The sequence below is a fragment of the Sus scrofa genome, chromosome 14, assembly GCF_054392235.1.
Source record: "Sus scrofa isolate SSC_HxYL_T2T_F1_AM1 chromosome 14, Sscrofa_HxYL_maternal_Yorkshire_Landrace_v2.0, whole genome shotgun sequence".
In the NCBI taxonomy this organism is placed as follows: domain Eukaryota; kingdom Metazoa; phylum Chordata; class Mammalia; order Artiodactyla; family Suidae; genus Sus; species Sus scrofa.
In genome coordinates, this window is record NC_139396.1 from 137,141,767 (window position 1) to 137,161,019 (window position 19,253).

The 19,253-nt window shown below is 50.8% G+C and overlaps 1 protein-coding gene across 11 annotated transcripts in view; it reads left to right on the forward strand.

The window, feature by feature from the left end:
• Positions 1 to 19,253, forward strand: part of NEURL1 (neuralized E3 ubiquitin protein ligase 1) — a 78,564-nt gene that overhangs the window by 24,685 nt on the left and 34,626 nt on the right. For 3 of the 11 annotated variants that reach the window (XM_013983703.3, XM_021072771.2, XM_084995298.1), the window contains exon 1: positions 18,587 to 18,926. The exons of 6 other annotated variants lie outside the window; for them this stretch is intronic. In XM_013983703.3, coding sequence (XP_013839157.1) covers positions 18,893 to 18,926 — 34 coding nt within the window. In that variant the 5' untranslated portion in view covers positions 18,587 to 18,892. Of the gene's footprint in view, positions 1 to 4,656; positions 5,090 to 18,586; positions 18,927 to 19,253 lie in introns of those variants that run through there. 2 more of the 11 variants (XM_084995297.1, XM_021072773.2) reach the window with 2 other exon arrangements.

The window sequence follows — 19,253 nt, forward strand, 5'->3', positions numbered from 1 at the left end:
TTATAAAGGTACAGTGAACATCTGCTCCTGCACAGTGAGTGAGGCACTCGTTTACAAAAGGTCATCTCATTGCCAAGAGCAAACCATCGTCTAGGGAAACATTAAACTCAGCATTAAAAGTAAAAGGAGATGATATATGGACCAACATCCACGCAGGCCTGGGGCATCTCTGGGCAGTGGGAGCCAATGAAGGTTTTAGATTTGCTCTCCGGATAGCTAGCGGCCCCGTGGAGGATGGATTTTGCAGGGACAAGATGGGAGCAGGGAGACAGGTTATGATGGAGGTGTAGCTGTCTGGGAGAAGGATGCCAAAACCTCACAGCAATGCCATATCCTTAACCCACTAAGTGAGGCCAGGAGTCAGACTTGCATCTTCACGGATGCTAGTCAGATTCATTGCCACTGAGCCACGACAGGAACTCCTGATGGTGGCCTTTGTAACAGGTGTGAAGTGATGGTTTTTTTTTTTTTTTTTTTTTTTTGTCTTTTGTCTTTTTTTTTTGTTGTTGTTGTTGTTGTTACTATTTCTTGGGCCGCTCCCGCGGCATATGGAGGTTCCCAGGCTAGGGGTTGAATCGGAGCTGTAGCCACCGGCCTACGCCAGAGCCACAGCAACGCGGGATCCGAGCCGCGTCTGCAACCTACACCACAGCTCACGGCAACGCCGGATCGTTAACCCACTGAGCAAGGGCAGGGACCGAACCCGCAACCTCATGGTTCCTAGTCGGATTCGTTAATCACTGCGCCACGACGGGAACTCCTGAAGTGATGGTTTTGATTTGCATTTCCCTGATGATTAGTGATGATTCCCTGATGATTAGTGATGTTGAGCACATTTTCATATACCTGCTGACCATTTGTATGTTTTCTTTGGGAAAGTGTGTAATCAGGTCCTTTGCTCATTTTTTCAAAAATCGGACTTTTTTTGTTTCTGAGTTGAGTTCCTTATATATTTTGGATATTAACCTCTTATCAGATGTGTGGCTTGCAAATATTTTCTCCCATGCTGTAGGTTGTCTCTTTACTCTGTTGATGTGCAGAAATTTTTTGGTTTGATACAATCCTACTTGTTCATTTTTGCTTTTGTTGCCTGAGCTTTTGGATCACATCCAAAAAACATTGTCAAGACCAATGTCAAGCTTTTCCCCTGTATTTTCTTCCAGTAGCTTTATAGTTTCAGATCTTACATTTAAGTCTTTAACCCATTTTTGAGATGATCTTTGTATATGGTGTGAGATAGAGTTCCAATTTCATAATTCTTCATGCGGATATCCAGTTTTCCCAATACCATTTTATTGAAGAGACTATCCTTTCTCCATGTGTGTTCTTGGCACTCTTTTCAGAGATCAGTTGGTCATAAATGCTTGGTTTTATCTGTGAGCTTTCTATTCTGTTCCATTGGTTTATGTTTGTGCTTTTATTCCAGTACCATACTGTTTTGATTATTTTAGCATTGTTTGAGTTTAAAATCAGGAACTGTGATGCTTCCAGCTTTGCTCTTCTTCCTCAAGACTACTTTGGCTCTTTGGGATCTTTTGTGGTTTTAGGAAAAATTCCATTAGAATTTTGATAGGGGTTGCTTCACGTAGTATGGACATTTTACAATATTAATTCTTCCACTTTATGAACACTAGATATCTTTCCATTTATTTGCATCTCATTAATTTCTTTCATCAATGTTTATAGTTTTCAATGTACAGATCTTTTACCTTTTTAACCTCCTTGGTTAAATTTATCCCTGAGTATTTTATTCTTTTTGATGCCATTGTACACAGGATTGCTTTCATTTTTGGAGAGTATTTGCAGTTGTCTCACACTTTTTTTTTTTTTTTGTAAGGGCTGCACCTGCAGCATATGAAAGTTCCCAGGCTAGGGGTCGAATTGGAGCTGCAGCTGCCAGCCTACGCCACAGCCGAAGCAACACAGGATCAGAGCCACTTCCTCAGCAATGCCGGATCCTTAACCCACTGAGCGAGGCCAGGAATCAAACTTACGTCCTCATGGATACTAGTCAGGTTTGTAACCCTCTGAACCACAATAGGAACTCCCAGTTGTCTTGCCTATATATAATTTGATGGCATTTTTTTTGGGGGGTGGTGAGGTGGGTCCAGCCTTTAGAGAACCCTTTTATTTATTTATTTTTTATTTTTTGACTTTTTGCCTTTTTTTTCTAGGGCCGCTCCTGCGGCATATGGAAGTTCCCAGGCTAGGGGTCTGATTGGAGCTGTAGCCGCTGGTCTTCGCCAGAACCACAGCAACACGGGATCCGAGCCGTGTCTGCGACCTACACCACAGCTCACGGCAGCGCCAGATCCTTAACCCACTGAGCAAGGCTGGGGACCGAACCCGCCACCTCATGGTTCCTAGTCAGATTCGTTAACCACTGTACCACGACGGGAACTCCTAGAGAACCCTTTTAAAGTATTCAACTTACTTGGATTTTTTAGTATATATTTTAAAAATAATTGTAATAAAATACATGAAACATAAAATACCCAAACTTGTTAATCTTATAACTGGAAGTTTGTACCCTTTGAACCACATCTTCCGACTTCCATTACCTCTAGCCCCTGGTAACCACCACTCTATTCTCTATTTTTCTGAGTTTGACCATTTTAGATTACACACTTATGTGAGGTCATATGGTATTTGTCTTTCTCTTTCTGACTTATTTCACTTAGCACAATGCCTTCAAGTGTCATCCAACTTGTCACAAATGGCAGGATTTCCTTCTTTCTCATTGGCCTATTATTTTTTAACATGTTGTCTGCTTTGGGGTTCTTTATATATTCTAGGTTCTATATTAGATATGTACTTTGTAATAATTGTCCCCCCCGTGGCTGTCTTTTCATTCTCTCTCTTTTCTTTCTTTTTTCTTTTTTTTTTTTCAATCTTTCTGTCTTTTCTAGGGCCGCACTTGTGGCATATGGAGGTTCCCAGGCTAGGGGTCTAATTGGAGCTGTAGCCACTGGCCTATGCTAGAGCCACAGCAACATGGGATCCAAGCCGCGTCTGCAATAGAGCCACAGCAACACGGGATCCAAGCCGCGTCTGCAAGCTACACCATAGCTCGCGGTAACACCAGATCCTTAACCCACTGAGCAAGGCCAGGGATCGAACCCGCATCCTCATGGTTCCTAGTTGGATTCGTTAGCCACTGAGCCATGACGGGAACTCCAGTCTTTTCATTCTCTTAAAAGAGACTTTGATCATTTTACATAGCATTGAAGTACATTACATAGCTTCCTGGCATCCCAGCCTGTCATAAACAAGCCCAGGGGCCACACAATTTCTTGCATTGAGCATACAGTTCAGCTGGAGGGAGTGGCAGGTGCACAGGGTCACCAGGGAAGACCCCACCAGTTTTGAAGTCCATGTGCATCAGTCATAATGCATTCTAGAGGGAATTGAGCTCATCATTATGGCTAAGGACCCTGTTTTTATTTGGGGCAGCAGTGTGTGCAGTGAAAAGACTACCTGTTCCAGCTTCCCTTGCAGCTTGGTTTAATGATATGACTACATTCTGATCAATGAAATGTAAACTAGGATTGTTGGGAGGATAAGAATAAATTAGAATTGTTGGGAGGGTAAGGCTCATTTCAAGGGGAGCAGATAGCTGGTGTAGGTCTTTTGATTTTGTTCTTTTGTTTTTTGTTTTTGTCTTTTTAGGGCTATACCCATAGCACATGGACGTTCCCAGGCTAGGGGTCAAATTGGAGCTGTAGCTGCTGGCCTACACTGGCCATAGCAATGCAGGATCTGAGCTGCACCTGCAGCCTACATGCATATCTGGCAGTGCCAGATCCTTAACCCACTGAGCGAGGCCAGCAGGGGTCAAACTAGCATCCTCATGAATACAAGTTTGGGTTCATTAACCACTGAGCCATGATGGGAACTCCAGTCCTTTGATTTTGGTTTCCTGTGTTCCTCTTGCTTTCTGCTGGAAATATGGACAAAGTGGCTGGAGCTTCAGCAGCTGTCTTGGACCATGAAGCAACCTTGAAGTGTCATGTGGAACGGAGGTGTTTTCTGATGATTAATAAAAAAGGCCTGGTCCCTGATGACTACAGAGCTGCCACACTAGCCTTGAACCGCATGCTACAAACTCCTGTGTCAGAGGAAACACCTTATGTGTTTAAATATCTGTATTATCTTAAATTTCTAAAGGAATTGGGTTAAAATACGATGGATCAAGGGAAAGTCGGTTCTACTGCATTTATATTATTGAGTGCAAACTGTTAGAATATTTTTTATCCCTGGTGTTCATATTTTATCACTGCTATTGTTTTCTTCATCACAACCATCTTTACCTCTTTCATCCTTCTCATCCTATTGCTATTTTGAATAACAATCATTTCCATTATTGTAACAGTCTTTAAAGGGATTTGCTTCTTGTTGGTGGATTGTTTGTATGAAAAAGGTATTTCTCTGGTGAATTGTTTCCTTGGGGGCTAAAGAAAAGGCAGGGAGTCTGAGGGAGACTTTGCTATTGAGAACATCTGTGGAAATGAATGGAGTTGGTACTCAGCTCTAGGGCAGCTTTGGTGTTCATTGGGAATGGGCTGTGTCAATCATTTCTGCCCTGCAAATAGCCAGCATTGCTCCCACATGGGCAAGCCCTCCAGGCCTATAAGTGACGCAGCAGAATGGACTGGTGGGGTAGGTCTGAGTCAGCAGTTGCCTGTGGAGAAAGGCAGAGGAAATTAAATGTGATGGTGCAAGACAGGAGGAATGATTGAAGGTCTTTGAGTGGGGCAGTAGCACGCTTTGTGTAGGAAGGATTGGGAATGGGGTGGAGGGGACTCAGAGGTGAGCAGGCCACTTAGGAGGCTGTCACGGTGGTCTAGGCATGAGGTGGTGAAGGTCCATTGTTAGGAGGGTATTATTAAGCAGACATCAACCGAGGAGCAAATATGCAAAAATAATTTTTAAAATTATCAGAGGAATTGACAGACCATTGTAAATCAACCATAATAAATTTAAAACAATTATCAGAGGCACCGCCTGCATCCTCACGTCGGTAGGAAGTGAGGAGAAACTGGATGAGCCATCAGACCTCAAAGCAAGTGGGCCTGCGTGAAGGAGAGAGGTAAGGAGGGAGGTTTGGGGGAGCATATTAGGCTGCAGTGCAATTCTAAGGAAAGTTTGGCAAGGTCCTTGGGGAGCTCTCAAGCCCAAGCCCCATGGTCACTGGTCAGAGGGGTCCCACATACCCTGGGAGTGGGCCCACCTTACTTTCCCTGCTCCCCTCCATCATCGGCTGGGAGCTGCTGTGGAAGCATGGCCTTGGAGCAAACTCTGGGATGGATATCAGCTGGAGCACCCAGTCAGTTATGCTTCCTGTGGTGGATGATCTAAGAGGATGATGGGGGTGGGGGTATGGGGAAGGTGGTTGCAGCTGTCTTGTGGCTGTGGGTCCAGGTAAGAAATGAGGACCTGGACTGTCTCAGATCCCAGGAAGACCCAGGGGTGGTTGGATTTCAGGGTTGGTGGAGTCAGGGCTCTATGGTGAGGTCGAGGATGAGGTGCTTTCCATCTCTCTGCTCTGCCATGCATGGGTTGTCTTCTTTCTGGGCTGGTAGCGATGTGGCCATGGCAGTCCCAGAAATCACAGCTAGACCCAGCGGTATCTAGAGTCTCTCCCACAGTATCTAAAGTGAGAACAACCCCTCTTGTGCTTCTTCCTGAGGAGCAAGCAAACCTTTCTCAGAGGAGTTTTGCAGATTTCCCATTATGCCTCATTGGCCAGAAGTGAGTCACCTGCCCACACTTGACTCCATCATTGGCAACGAGAATGGAACCATTGTGATTGGTTTATACCAGCAGATTGCAGCCCTGGCTTCACCTTAGGACCACCTGGAGAGCTTTCAGACCCACCCATGCCTGGGTCTCACCCTCAGAGTTTCAGTATTAATGGGTCGGGAATGGGGAACTGGGCGCCTGTAGTTTATAACCTCCTTAGGTGATGCTAATTGTGTAGTCAGGGTGGAGAACCCCTGTCATCTTGGAGTAGGATAGATGCCAGGGAGTCAGCCAGTGACACATTAGTTTTGTGTTGCTTGGGCAAGTCGACCTTTTTGAACCTTAGTTTCCTCATCTGTAAATTGGGGGCTGGCAAGAATAGCCTGCAGTTACTGAGAAGACTGAAGGAGCTCACGGATACTCGTAGACTTTGCAAACTCTAAGTCAGCAACACCTGAGGGATTTTGCTCATTCCCCCTCCTTCAGTTTAGAGGGAAAATTCAGTTCCTTTGCTGCCAGGAGCAGCCAGGGTAGAGATTTCTCCTGAGCACAGCTTCCTGCCATTAAAGTAGAAAATAAAAGAGCAGGGAAGACAGTCGGGAAAGTCACAGGCAATTGCAGTGGGCTTTTTTCTTCTGGACAGTCGGGAAAGTCACAGGCAATTGCAGTGGGCTTTTTTCTTCTGGACAGCGTGGGTTTGAATGCACTGTAAATGGTTGATGCAAATGAGCTGGAGGGGCTCACTCCCTGCCACCTGCTTCCCGGAGAGGCTGGGAAGGAGCCAGGTATGTGGTTTTCAGCATCTTCTCCTTGTAGTCCTGCAGTGGGTGGTTAGGGGCTGATGGATACCCCCCCTGCTGCCTCCAGGGAAGATGGTGAGATAAGGCTCTGGTTCCTCAGTGTTCTAGGACACACCTGGCTGCTTGGCTTCTTGGCTGTTTCTACCTAAGTGAGCACTGGCTCGTGCAGCCAGTAGTACTCAGGAAATGAGGAGGGCCACCCCGGCGCTGATAGGTCATGGGTCAGGCAGTGGTTGCCTATATCACTGGGTCCACCGGGGGCATTGAGGCTGGGAGGGTGGCCTCAGGGGTGAGGCCTGGAGAAAGATCAGATAGGGCTCAGTAAAGACCACTTGTCATTAGTCCTGGCCTATCTTCCTCCCTTCTTCCAACCCCTCTCCTTTTCTTGCTTCCTTCATAAAATGTACTTTGAGTATAGCCAGTGTCCACCATGTGAGGTGCTGGGGATCCAGAGCTGAAACACCTGTCTGCTCTCAGGTTGTTCCCCGTATGGGAGGGGGACCTGGGGCTGCACAGAGGGATGGCTATGTCCTGGAGGTGGAAGGCCTAGTCTGCCTGGGGCTTTGGGATGACCTCAGAGGAAGGAGTCCTCTATGCTGAAAGATAAAGTTGAGGTAGGTGCTTTTGAGTGCCTGGTGTCACGTGGGGCATTCCAGGTAGAGGAACTGCATTCAGGGAGCCATGGACGTGTGATGCACACCTGTAGTTCAAGTGCATGGAGTGTATGCACTCGGGGTTAGGGGACGTCACAGGAGGTGAGGTCAGGCACATGAGCTGGGGCCAGTTGACAGAGGACCCTGAGCTCCACAAAGGAGAGTTGAGCTCATCCACCGTGGGCTCTGAGCTGGGTCGTGACCCAGCCAGACTAGTCAGGCAGAAAGGTCAGCCTGGCAGCCCTGAGGTGGGGAAGGGAGGCCAAAGGCTCTTAGAATGATCCAGATCAGGATGATGCTGGTGGCCTGAGTTGAAGGAGTAGCAGGGGATGGATTATAGAAGGACCCAGTGACAGCTCAGATGGGGGATTCCAGGCTGACACCAGACTTGTGGCCTGGAGAGTAGAACGCAAGGGGTAAACCAAGTCGTGGACCCTTGGGGACATGCCTCAGAAGGGGACTGAGAAGCAGTAAGTTAAAGCAGGCTGGCGCATCCTTGATTTTCCACCAGACTTTGGTGAAAAGTGGGGGTGGCGGGGTGGGGGGAGAATTCTTGATTGCTTCTCCTCAGATGATACCCTGCCCACATCCCTGGTTCAGGGAACTACTAGTTCAGAGCTGAAGACGCATGAGTCCAGTGCCTCCATTTTACAGATGGGAAAACTGAGGAGAGGCTCAGAGGAGTCCCTGGTCATGCAGTGGGCTGTGGAAGTGGCATTAGGATTAGTAAAAACAAACCCCATACAAAGGCCAGTGTAGCCCACTTCCCTTAGCTGGTGCTGAAAAAAAGCCTCTCTTCTGTTCTCTGGGTGGGAGAAGTGGGTTTGGCTAAGTAGGGTTGAGGTCGAGGTGTGAGAGGTGGGGCATTGCTTTAGAGAGGGGACGGGGCTCTCCTGGGAGAGATCCGTGCTCCCGATTTGCCTCGTAGTGGGACCCAGCACAGGGGCTGCATTTGCCCATTCCCTGGAGCCCTTACCCCAGCCAGGAGGAAGGAATTTATGCAGACACGAAATGAGGCTGCCCTCCCCAAGTCTCCTCAAACCCGAGCAGCCTTCTGTAGACCTCCTTAAGCCTTGGTCATGTTTTCCCATGGGCTGAAGGAGTCCAAGTTCCCAGGGGAGGCTTTGTTTTCTGAGCTTTGATGCTGGCGAGTCTGCCCTGTGCGTTGCTGTTGCTGGGGTTGCTGGTGGATTGTCTGACCCCAGGCTCCTGCAGCTGGAGGGAGGGTGTGGCACCTTAGGGGAGGAGCCTGAATATGGTACTGGAGAGAGAGGAAAGGAAGGTGGCACAATGGATGAAGGTGCCAAATGGGAGATGCGGCAGCTGCAGGAAATGCTGCAGGGAGGAAAATGGGTTTTCTGTCATTGCATTAGCCCTGTGGTGGCTGCCCTTCTTGGGCTGTCCTTTAGGCAAGAAGACCAGTCCTGACACATGCCTTCCACCAGCCACACCTGAGCTCTGGCTCTGGTGGGAGGAGCAGCCAGCACTGAGCCAGGCACACGCCCGATTGTCCCCAGGCCTTAGGGACAAGAAGCCCTGTTTGTGGGGCTGACCGATGATGCGATGTGAGATTGTCTGGCGTTGGGCTAAGGGCCTCGGGCTGGAGGTATGGCAGGAAATAGAGGCCATTTGTGGGTTCCGTGGGCATGAAAGCCACAGGCCTCTCTTGACAGGCCTTAGATAGACCCTGGCACTCACAGGTGCCTCTGTGCCTGGATGCCCTACCCTTGGCTCTTCAGCCAGCATGGCTAAAGTCCATGTGTTCTAGGTCATGGCCCTGGACGGTGGGCCCCAGAGCTGGCATAGTTCAACAGTTGGACCTCAGGTCAGCCACTCATGTTTGCTCTGTGATAACAGAAGCCCCTGTTTTCAGAGCTAGTCTGAGCCCCCTGCTCCTGAAAGGACCTGCCTCTTCCTCTCTCTCTTTAGAGCATTTTCAGGTTTGTGTGTCAGCCCTGTGATGGCAGGTGCCCTTCTGCATTAGTCTCCACTTCCCCTTATGTGCGTGGTGGAAAGCGCTAGTCACCAAACGCAGAGCCCCCGTTCACCTCCCAGCATGAGAGTGGGCCCAGAACCCGGCGGGGGCGAGGTCTGCAGGTGGTCAGGGATCCAGGTGGGATAGGACAACGACTGTGGGTACCGAGGTCCAGAGCCAGCTAAGCCTGGATGAGCAAGTTTTACATTTGCATCTGTCCCCACCCTGGGCCCCTCTGACCAAAGCTATGTTTATTTCATTGAAGGTGGCTTTTCTAGGGCAGCATAGTAGACAAAGCCCAGGACCTGGAGTCTTGAGTCTGAGATCTGTGTTCTGGACCTGGCTCCAGTACTTTATAGCTTTGCAATTCATTTCTGTCTCCCTGAGCTTCTGTTTCTCTCATTTGTCGAAAAAAGATGAGCACCTGCCCTGTGTTACCTACTAGGGGCTTTTGCATCCATTAAGATTTTTGTGAAAGTGGTGTGTAGCTCTGAAGAGCTGGGCTGTTATTCCAAGAGGCCACATGGCAGAGAGGCCGGCACCTGTACCCTGGTATCTGATACATGTGTGTCCAAACCCTAGTGTAGCCATGTATTAGCTGTGTGACCTGAACACAGTATGCCAGCATTCACAGTATCCGGAGCCTGTTTCCCCACCTAGGGGCCATGTTCTTGGGCTGCCCTTTCTTTCTGTGGGCCCAGAGCGGGCATTTCAATGGCTGGCCACAGATATAATTTTCTTAATAGATCTGGATACTTTTTTTTTTTTTCAGTTTCTGTGCAAGTTTTGCAGGAGAAGGAGGTGCTGGGCCTCCCACTGATGGGTAATGGGGAGCCAGGGAGACCATGGTGGCTCCCAGGACCCACCCTGGGACTAAGGCAGCCAGAGCCAGGGGGACTAAGGAACTCTTAGGGGCAGAAGCTCCCCTGAGAGCTCTGAGAAGAGGCCTCTCCTTTGGGCTGGGGGTTCCGGGACTTCCGGGCCCACCTGCCCTTCAACAGCCCCTGGGACTCTCAGCTCAGCCTCTTTGCAGCAGAGAGTGGTAGCAATGAGTAGTATTTGGTATTGTTGGGTCCTTGGAGCCTGGCCATCAATGGCCCTTTTGGAAGTGCCCCAGCCCAAGAGCCTGGCCCCTTAGCGTCCTGTGCCATCACCCTCTTATGCCCACTAATGCCCTGTGGCTGAGCCTGAGCGTTGGAGTGTGATGCCCCAGCAGGGAGCAGAACCTCAGCACAGGAATCAAGGTGGGGGCCATGGCAGCTGGTTCTGGGCTTTGCCTTCCCTTAGTAGGCTGGACCTTTGAGGAGCAGGAAGCAGGAGCAAGGCAGGAGGGTGAAGCCAAGGAGGCTGGGGGTGGGGCAGAGGCCCCTCACAGCCTGGGAGTGGCTTGAGGGGTTGGGGCTGAGACCAGAAAAAGGGTGGGTGCCTGGAGTCCTTGGCTGAGCCATGAGGCCTGGAGGAGCATGTGTGGTGGGGGGAGGGGGAGGAGATGGAGTGGGGGAGGGTGGTCTCTGCCTGCGGAGGAGGGATTTAACCCTGCTATCAGCTGCCAGCTTCCCTCATAATCCGGCAGGATCAGTCGAGTGTGTTTATGCATCTCCAGTGGACGAGGCTCTTGTCTTGCTGCAGTGCATGTATTCTGTCACCTGTGTCACCTTGGGTCTCCCCACCTCCCCCTTCACCTTCTCACTGTCTGCCCTTCCCCACCTTCCTCAGCAAGGTTATTATTTAGGGGGCAAATCATGTGTATTCAGACCTGGTATTTTATCACTTGTGATCAAAGGAACAGGGTTGGCTTCGAGTTTAAAATTTATTCTACCTGAACAAAAATAGAGCACTAAGCAGATGACAAAGAATGATGTTTATTCTGCTTATTTAGAAGAACTCACTCTTTTTAAAATAAATTTTATTGAAGAATAGTTGATTTACAATGTTGTGTTAATTTCTGATGTATAGCAAAGTGACTCAGTTTTACATGTATGTATTCTCTCTCATATTCTTTTGTGGTTTATCACAGGATATCTGATATAGTTCCCTGTGCTATAGTAGGACCCTGTTGTTTATCCATCCTGTATATATACTAGTTTGCATTTGCTATTCTCAAACTCCCAATTCGTCCCTCCCCTTCCTTTCCTCTCCCTTGGCAACCACAAATCTGTTCTCTATGTCTGTGATTCTGTTTCATAGATAGGTTCATTTGCGTCCCATTTATTTATTTATTTATTTATTATTTTTGGTCTTTTTAGGGCCACACCTGAAGCATATGGAGGTTTCCAGGCTAGGGGTAGAATTGGACCTGTAGCTGCCAGCCTACGCCACAGCCACAGCCACACCAGATCTGAGCTGCATCTTCGATCTACACAACAGCTCATGGCAACGCTGGATCCTTAACCCACTGAATGGGGCCAGGTAACGAGCCTGCGTCCTCATGGATGCTAGTCAGATTTGTTTCTGCTGAGACATGACAGGAATGCCTGCGTCCTGTTTTAGATTGCATGTCTAAGTGGTATATAATATTCATCTTCCTCTCTCTGACTGACTGTGCTTAGTATGATAATCTCTAGGTCCATCCATGTTGCTGCAAATGGCATTATTTTTTATGGCTGAGTAATATTCCATTATATATAATATATTCCTATTATATGTTAATAATATATATAATATATATATATATATCTCCACAGCATCTTTATCCATTCATATGTTGATGGACATTTAGGTTGTTTCCATGTCTTGGCTATTGTGAATAGTGCTGCTGTGAACATAGGGGTGCATATATCTTTTCAAATTACAGTTTTGTCTGGATATATGCCCAGGAGTGGAATTGCTGAATCATATGGCAACTCTATTTTTAGTTTTTCAGGGAACCTTCATACTGTTTTTCATAGTGGATGTACTAATTTACATTCCCTCCAACAGTGTGAAAGAGTTCCCTTTTCTTCATGCCCTCTCTAGCATTTATTATTTGTAGACTTTTTGATGATGGCCATTCTGATTGATGTGAGGTGATACTTCATTGCAGTTTTTTTTTTTTTTTTTTTTCCTGCACCTGAGCATGTAGGAGTTCCCGAGTCAGGGATGGAATCCTTGCCACTGCAGTGACAACACAGGATCCTTCACCCGCTGCACCACAAGAGAACTCTGATCTCATTTTAGTTTTTGGGGGTTTTTTTTTTTTGCTTTTTTAGGGCCGCACCCATGGCATACAGAGGTTCCCAGGCCAGAGGTCTAATCGGAACTACAGCTGCCAGCCTGCACCATAGCCACAGCAATGCCAGATCCAAGCCACATCTGCAACCTACACCACAGCTCACGGCAACGCTGGATCCTTAACTCCCTGAGCAAGGCCAGGGATCAAACTCGCAACCTCATGGTTCCTAGTCAGATTTATTTCTGCTGCGCCACGATGGGAACTCCTCATTGTGGTTTTGATTTGCATTTCTCTAATACTTAGCGATGATGAGCATCTTTTCATGTGCCTGTTGGCCATCTGTGCATTAGAAGAACCCAGTCTTACCTAACCCTCTGTGCTGGCATTTGCATGCAAGGCATGTGTGACTGGGCAAGCAGAGTGGTGCTAAGTAAATGAGTGAATGGTACATGATGCTGTTGCTGGAGGTTGGTACCTATGGAGGCGGGCCCTCCCTTTTCTCCTTAGTGCAACATATATACTCAGTGCTAAACTCATGTTCTGCATCCTCAGTCACTCCTCTCTGAGATTGGGTGGAGATCTTAGCCTCTCCAGGTTCTACCTGGATTCCTGAGCTCCCTGGGTCTCTGAACAACTCTATCAACAGCAGTAGTTACTATTGCTTGTTGAGCCGGGCACCAGGCCTTGGAAGAGCTCTGGGGCTTGCCAAATCATGCGGCAGTGGAGCTTCCCTGTCTGACCTCTAGACCAGAGCTCCCAGCCTCCACACGGCTGGGGTGGCGCATCATCCACCCTTCCTGGCCGGGCATAGATCTTATCACAGGTAAATGTTTGCTTCCAGCTGGGGGCTCTGGGCGCTCCGTCTGGCACACTCTGTCCTGGGAATTGAAACCTTGTTCTTCCTTGTTCTGTTCTTTCTGCCTGGCATGGACTGTGAGGGACCCTCTGTCTTGTCCAGGTGGGCCACGATGGCCCTGAGGCCCAGACCTGGGGAGCAGGAGCAGGAGAAGGTGTGTTTGGGTCTCAGGGGGTCTGAGAAAGGGTTGCTTGGTGCTGGGCCCAGGGCCTGGGAGGCGCACCCAACTCGAGGCTGTTTTCTCAGATTCCCTTTTGGTCTCCACCCCCGCCTCTGCACCTGTTGTGTTCCCATCATCCTGGGCGGCTGGCAGCTGTCACTGCTGGGGCACCTGTCCCAGCCCCTGAGGACACCCTGTGGGCTCCCTGGCTTGAGTTGCCCTATAGCTACAGCCTGAGCTCTCTGTCCCTGAGCCCCTCTGTCCTCATCTCCATGTGTGCTCTGGCTCTGGCTCTCCCGGACTCTAGGGAGCAGCCTCCACTCTCATCTTGGTGTGGGAGGAAGCTTTGGGTGGGAGGGGTTCCCTGCTCCCCATTCTCCAGCAGCAGGCGCAATCTAATCGGGCATGGCGCTGGCCCTGGCAGGTCAGCCTCAAACCCCGAATGCCAGGTGACTCATCGGCTCAATCAAATTATCCATTGATATTGATAAAAAAGACACTGTAGCAACCAGGGTCTGCCTCCCAGCCCCTCCCGGCAGGGCCGCCTCCCCTCCCTGACCTCTGTCTGTACCAGGCCCCTCTGCCCACCTCCTAAAGAGAAGTTATCCCCTGTCATTGTCCAGTCTTGTCCTTAACCGCCACATTTGTCACATTAAACGCCAAAAGACATGAAACCTGAGTTCATATCCTCCTTATCCTCTACCCACTGGGTAACCACAGGAGAGTCTGCAATTCACTAGGTTTCCTTTGCTACATTGAAAGCAGTGGCTGGACCCCATGCACTCTGGAGGCTCCTCCCGCTTGGAGGTCTTGGCGGCTGTGATTTCCCTGGTTTCTCTTGTCCGGGGAACTGGTTGCAGGTTTTATTCTGCAGTTGCTGGGTCTGCTGTAGACTTTACACTCCGAGACGTGCCAGGTCTTGAGGGATGTGGATGAGAAAGGATGTGGTGGGGAGAGGGCCGAGGTGGGGAGCTCACTGGAGACCAAGACAGCACCCAGGAGGGAAGAGGGGCAGGCGGAAAGGGGCCAGGAGACAGGTTGATGGCGGGGTGGGGGTGGTAGGGGGCTGCTGGGGGGAGGGTCTCAGGAGCTGAATGGGTTCAGAGAGCCGGGGTTGGGGTGGGAGCAGAGTTTCCCTGGATGGTGACACAAGGTGCTGGCTAGGGGGCTGGCCAGGAGGGGAGGGGTTCTTTCTAGAGCCTGGGCAGGGTTTCTGCTTTGCCAGGGCTTTGAGGGACTACAGCCCCCACCCAGGTCACAGATGGGTCTGCTTTCTGCAAGATTTCCAGGATGGGCTCTCCTGTTGGCAGGTAGAAAGTCCGGTCTAATGCGAGTCCACAATCTCCTGGCCTTCTTTTAGGATCCATCCTGGATGTCATCTTCCATCTACTGGAAAATTCCTAGCCTCTGCTTCTACCCAGAACGCGTCTGATTCCTTAAGGAGAAGGTCACTGTCCCCTTGTCTTGTCTCCTTGTCTTCTCTTCCCCAAGCAAGAGAAGCACTGTTCTCTGACCTGTCCTGGAAAGAGCGTGAATTTTGATGGCTGGCAGATGTGGTTTTGAACTCGGGCTTGGGTGTAACCCAGTTGAAGTCCATGTCAGTGCAGCCTCTCTGAGTCTCTGTTTTATATTCTGCAAGATGTGGATGATTATAATCCTGCAGGGATGTGTGGGGTTAGGTGCAATGATGTGTGTGAAATACTTAGGAGCCCAGGGCCTGGCTTGCAGGAAGTGTTCTCTAATTCGTGGCACTTGTAGTCACTTCTGTAGATTTGCTGGTAGATTCCCCATTCACAGCCCCTTTTCACATCCTTTCTGGCTACAGAAAAAAGCACTGCCAACATTCAGCCAGAGCCAAAGGAACCTCACTCCTTGATCTCAGCGTGGCTTCTGCCTGGCTTCAGAAGGGCAGTCGCTGGGTCTTGCTCACTGGTGGGTCCCTTGTTGGCATTCAGTGAATGCTAGAGGAATAAATGTGATGTAGGCCAGTGGTTCTCTCTTTTGGTAACAGAATCCTTTGGCCAAGTGAAATTTTATGTGATACCCCAATGAATAAAACAGAGGAGGGGAGCAGCACTGGCTGCCATGTCAACTGTAAAGGCTGGACAGTGCCCTGTGGAGGTGGGGACCAGGGTGAACCCCAGACACAGGACATTGTCACTTCCTATTGAGATTGAGGAAGTGGATTTGTAGGAAATGGGCCCCAGGGAAGTCTGCTGGAAAACCCCGCAGACAGTGGTGCCTCGAAGGCCCGGGGGGCGGTGTCCCAATTTTCGACTGCATTCTCCCTCCTGTGGCCAGGGTGCGGGCTGTGCCCACTTGAAAGGCTCACCCTGTCCCCATCTGTTCCTGACTCCAAAGCATTGCATGAATTCTGTTTCATGGGTGAGATATTTTCTGAACCAGCTCTGTGCAGCCACAATGCTAGGCCCAAGGGGTGAGGGTGAATCAGGGACAGGCCTGACCCTGTGGACGCTGCTGCTTCCTTCCCTGGTGCCTTCTGCCTCCTCCCAAGCATCCTGCACACCAGATGGCAGAGTGACCTTTTAGCATTGCAGGCCTGGCCTTGTTGCCTGCCTGCTTAAAACCTGTCAGATGTTCCCTGTTGCTCTCAGGAAAAAAAAGGCCAGATTTTTCACCCTGCTCTTTGAGGCCCTCCTGGTTGTCCCCAGCCCACTGTGGTTTGCCACCAGAAATTTTTTCCCCAAGCTCCTCCTGCTGTCTCTGCTCCAGCCACACCAACCTTACTTCTCAAATGGGCTGGGCTCCCTCTAGCCACAGGGCCTTTGCACATGCTATGCTCATTTCCCGGAGCGTTCTCTCCCTTCACCTACCTCTGTAACACAGGGGCGTGCCTACTTATCTTCACTGTGGCTGTTCAGGAAAGCCTGTCCTGAGCCCCCTGGAACCTTGCTCCTGTCGTCCAGAACACTTTTCTAGGACTACGATTGTATCTTCCTCACCAGACTACTTGATAAATGTCTGTTTCCCTCTGGACTGTGACGGCCTGTCTACTGTTGATCGCCATGGCCCCCTCCCCGAGCATGCCTTAGTGTGGCATACAGTAGGTGCTCAGTAAATGTGGGTCATGTTGAATTGCTGAGATACATCCAGGAAGCCAGGGTGAGCAGACAAGGCCCCTGCTAGGCCATGACTGTCTCTGTGTAGGCTAGAGTAAGACCAGGGCTTAGGAAAGGCATTGCATGGGCTCAGAGGAGAGACATGCTCTGAGAAATGGGACTCAGTCTGCACGGGGGCCCTAGCAGGACTTTCCAGAAGAGGTGGTCCCACCTCTGGAGGTGGGAGGGATGACCAGGCTGGCCAAGTGGGAGGGGTTGGTGGGAAAGGGCCTAGTCAATGCATTAAAAGGCAGGCTGGTTGAGGGGGGTTGACTCTGCTGCTGTAGGAACAGCCTCCAGAGCAGCCTCTTTGCCTCAGTTGCCTTATCTGTAAAATGGGCATAAGAATGCGACTGAACTCTTAGGTTGCTGTGCAGATTGAATGAGTTAATATGTGTAATGTACTTAGAACTGTCTGGCACACAGTGAGGCCTTGTGCCTGTGATTTCTGTGATTATTTATCCCACAAAAAGTGGGTTATTTCCTTCTGGCCAGATTTTGACTTAGCCTTCCTCTCCCAGAGGAGCCATGCCACGGAGCGTGTGTGTGCATGTACACGTGGCCGTGCACAGCCACAAGCAAGCACGTGTCTGTAGAGAGAAGCAGCCCTGTGTGGAATTGGGTGTCGCGGCTTCTCCAGAGGGGTCTCAGGCAGCCTCTGGTCTGGAGGAGGGGGGCTTATGGGCTCTCCCAGCCTGGGCCTGCCCAGCCCTCTGGCTGGTGATCCTAGGTCAGGCCTGAATGCCCCTCCCCAAGACCACTCAGAATGACAGCAGCAGGGTCCTGAGCTGAGGGCACAGGGCCCAGAGTTCCATCTGATATGTGGCAGCCCCTGCCTTTCCCACAGCTCCTTCTCCAGCCCCCTACCCCAGCCCTCTGCCCACAGGCCTTCCCTCCCCACCCAGATCTTTCCCCAGATCTGAGCCGGGGAGGAGGGAGCTGTTCTGTTATCCTGGGAGAGCCACTGATGGGCGCCGTCTGGGAGCTTGTCTGCTTGAGTCCTGTCTCTGCCTCTCACCTGCTAGGTCACTGGAGCCTCTCTGAGCCTCCATGTTCTTTTCTGTAAAATGGACGTAAGACAAGCCCCTGGCCCCCGAATAAATATCCAATAGTGCACACGGTACCTGCTGTACCCTAAGCTCTCACACGCAGTGGCCACTGCTTTGATGCTGCTATGGGATGATGGCATGCTTGCCTAGGGCTGGGGGGGCTGCCCTCCCACCACCCTCTGCCCTCTCTGCACCTCTCCCTCTCCCCTGGACAGTGGGGTGCCAGGTTCTGCATCTCAGGATTTTCCCAGAGACTTTGTGAGTCTACGGGAGTGAGGGTGCGCTGTGTGTGTACATTGCAAGGTGTGTGTGGGAGGTGTATGTACTGGCGGGCAGTAGGTGGCTAAGTGTGCACAGTTGTGAATGCTTTCCAGTGCTCGTGAGCCCATATTTGTGCATACACCTGTGACGTGGTGTAGATGGGTAGGGCAGTCCGTATCTATGGGTGTGTGTTTTGTGTGTCTGTGATTGAAGGGATGGTTTGATGTGGGGGTGAAAGGGTGGATTCCAGGACCAGACTGCTGGGTTTGCACGTCAGCCCTGTCACTTCCTAGGTAGGTAACGTCTTTGCCTCAGTTTTCTCATCTGTAAGGTAACAATAATGGTACCTATTAATAATAACCATATACTGACCTCATCATTCAGTCTGGGAGGACCAACGGCATTAACACTTGTAAAGCACTTGCAGTAGAGCCTGAAAGAAGAGAGGCGTGATGTCAGCTCTTTGTAGGAAATTGCCCTAGTCAGATTTTAAGCCCCTTGAGGGCAGAGACAATGTCTGTCTTGTTCAGCAAGGTATCCAGGTGACTTGCCCAATGTCTGCATGGAGCAGGGGCGTAACGGCAGGTGAATGACTCACCTGGGCGAATGGCGAGGTTGTGTGCTTGTGTGTGTGGGTGATGAGGTGTGTGCTGGGGAATATGCGTGTGTGCATGTGTACGCGTGCGTGTGTCTGCCTGCTCAGGCTGGGGCATCTCCAGTGCTTTCTGGAGCTCTGCTATTTCAGGAAGCCTCCAGTCTCCTCCTCCTTATGTAAATAAACATGACAGATCCCATTGCCTGTACCAGCGCAGGGGGGTGGGGGGAGGCTCCGGAGTGGGTGGGAGCTGGAAGGCCGCCGCCCTGAGCTGGGGCCAGAGGGGCGTGTGTGTGTGTGTGTGTGTGTGTGTGTGCGCGCGCGTGTGTGGCCAGCCTCGCGGGCGGCGGCGCCCTGTGCGGGAGGGAGTGCGTGGGGCGCGGGAGGGGCGGGTTCGGCCCTGCCATGCCGGCTGCTGCTGGCCACGGAGGAGGAGGAGGGGGGGCGGGAGGAGGGGAGCTGGCCGCCAGGGCGGCTCGGTGACGAGGCCAGCCGGCCAAACAGAGGTGGCCGTGCTACCCGCTGCCCGCGATGGGGGGACAGATCACCCGGAGCACCCTCCACGGTAAGGCGCCAGCTGATACCCAAGGCTCTGCCCATCCCCAGCCTGGGGACCACCTGGGGAGGCTGGGGCCGAAGGGCACTGGGACTGAGGGCATGGCCATCCCCCTGCCTCTTCGCTCCTTGGTGGGCTCCGGGCTGTGAGAGGGCTGCCTTTGGGTGACAGGCACTGGGGTGGGGGGAAGGCAGGGGAGGCTGGGAGAAACAGGAAGAGGGGTCTTTGCTTGGCAGCCGGCAGGAGGTCAGACAGCTGAGTCTCCCCATAAAGTCTCCTTGTCCTCTTACCTCCCCAGGGTGCTGACTGGCCCCCAGGTAGGATGGGAGGTCCTGG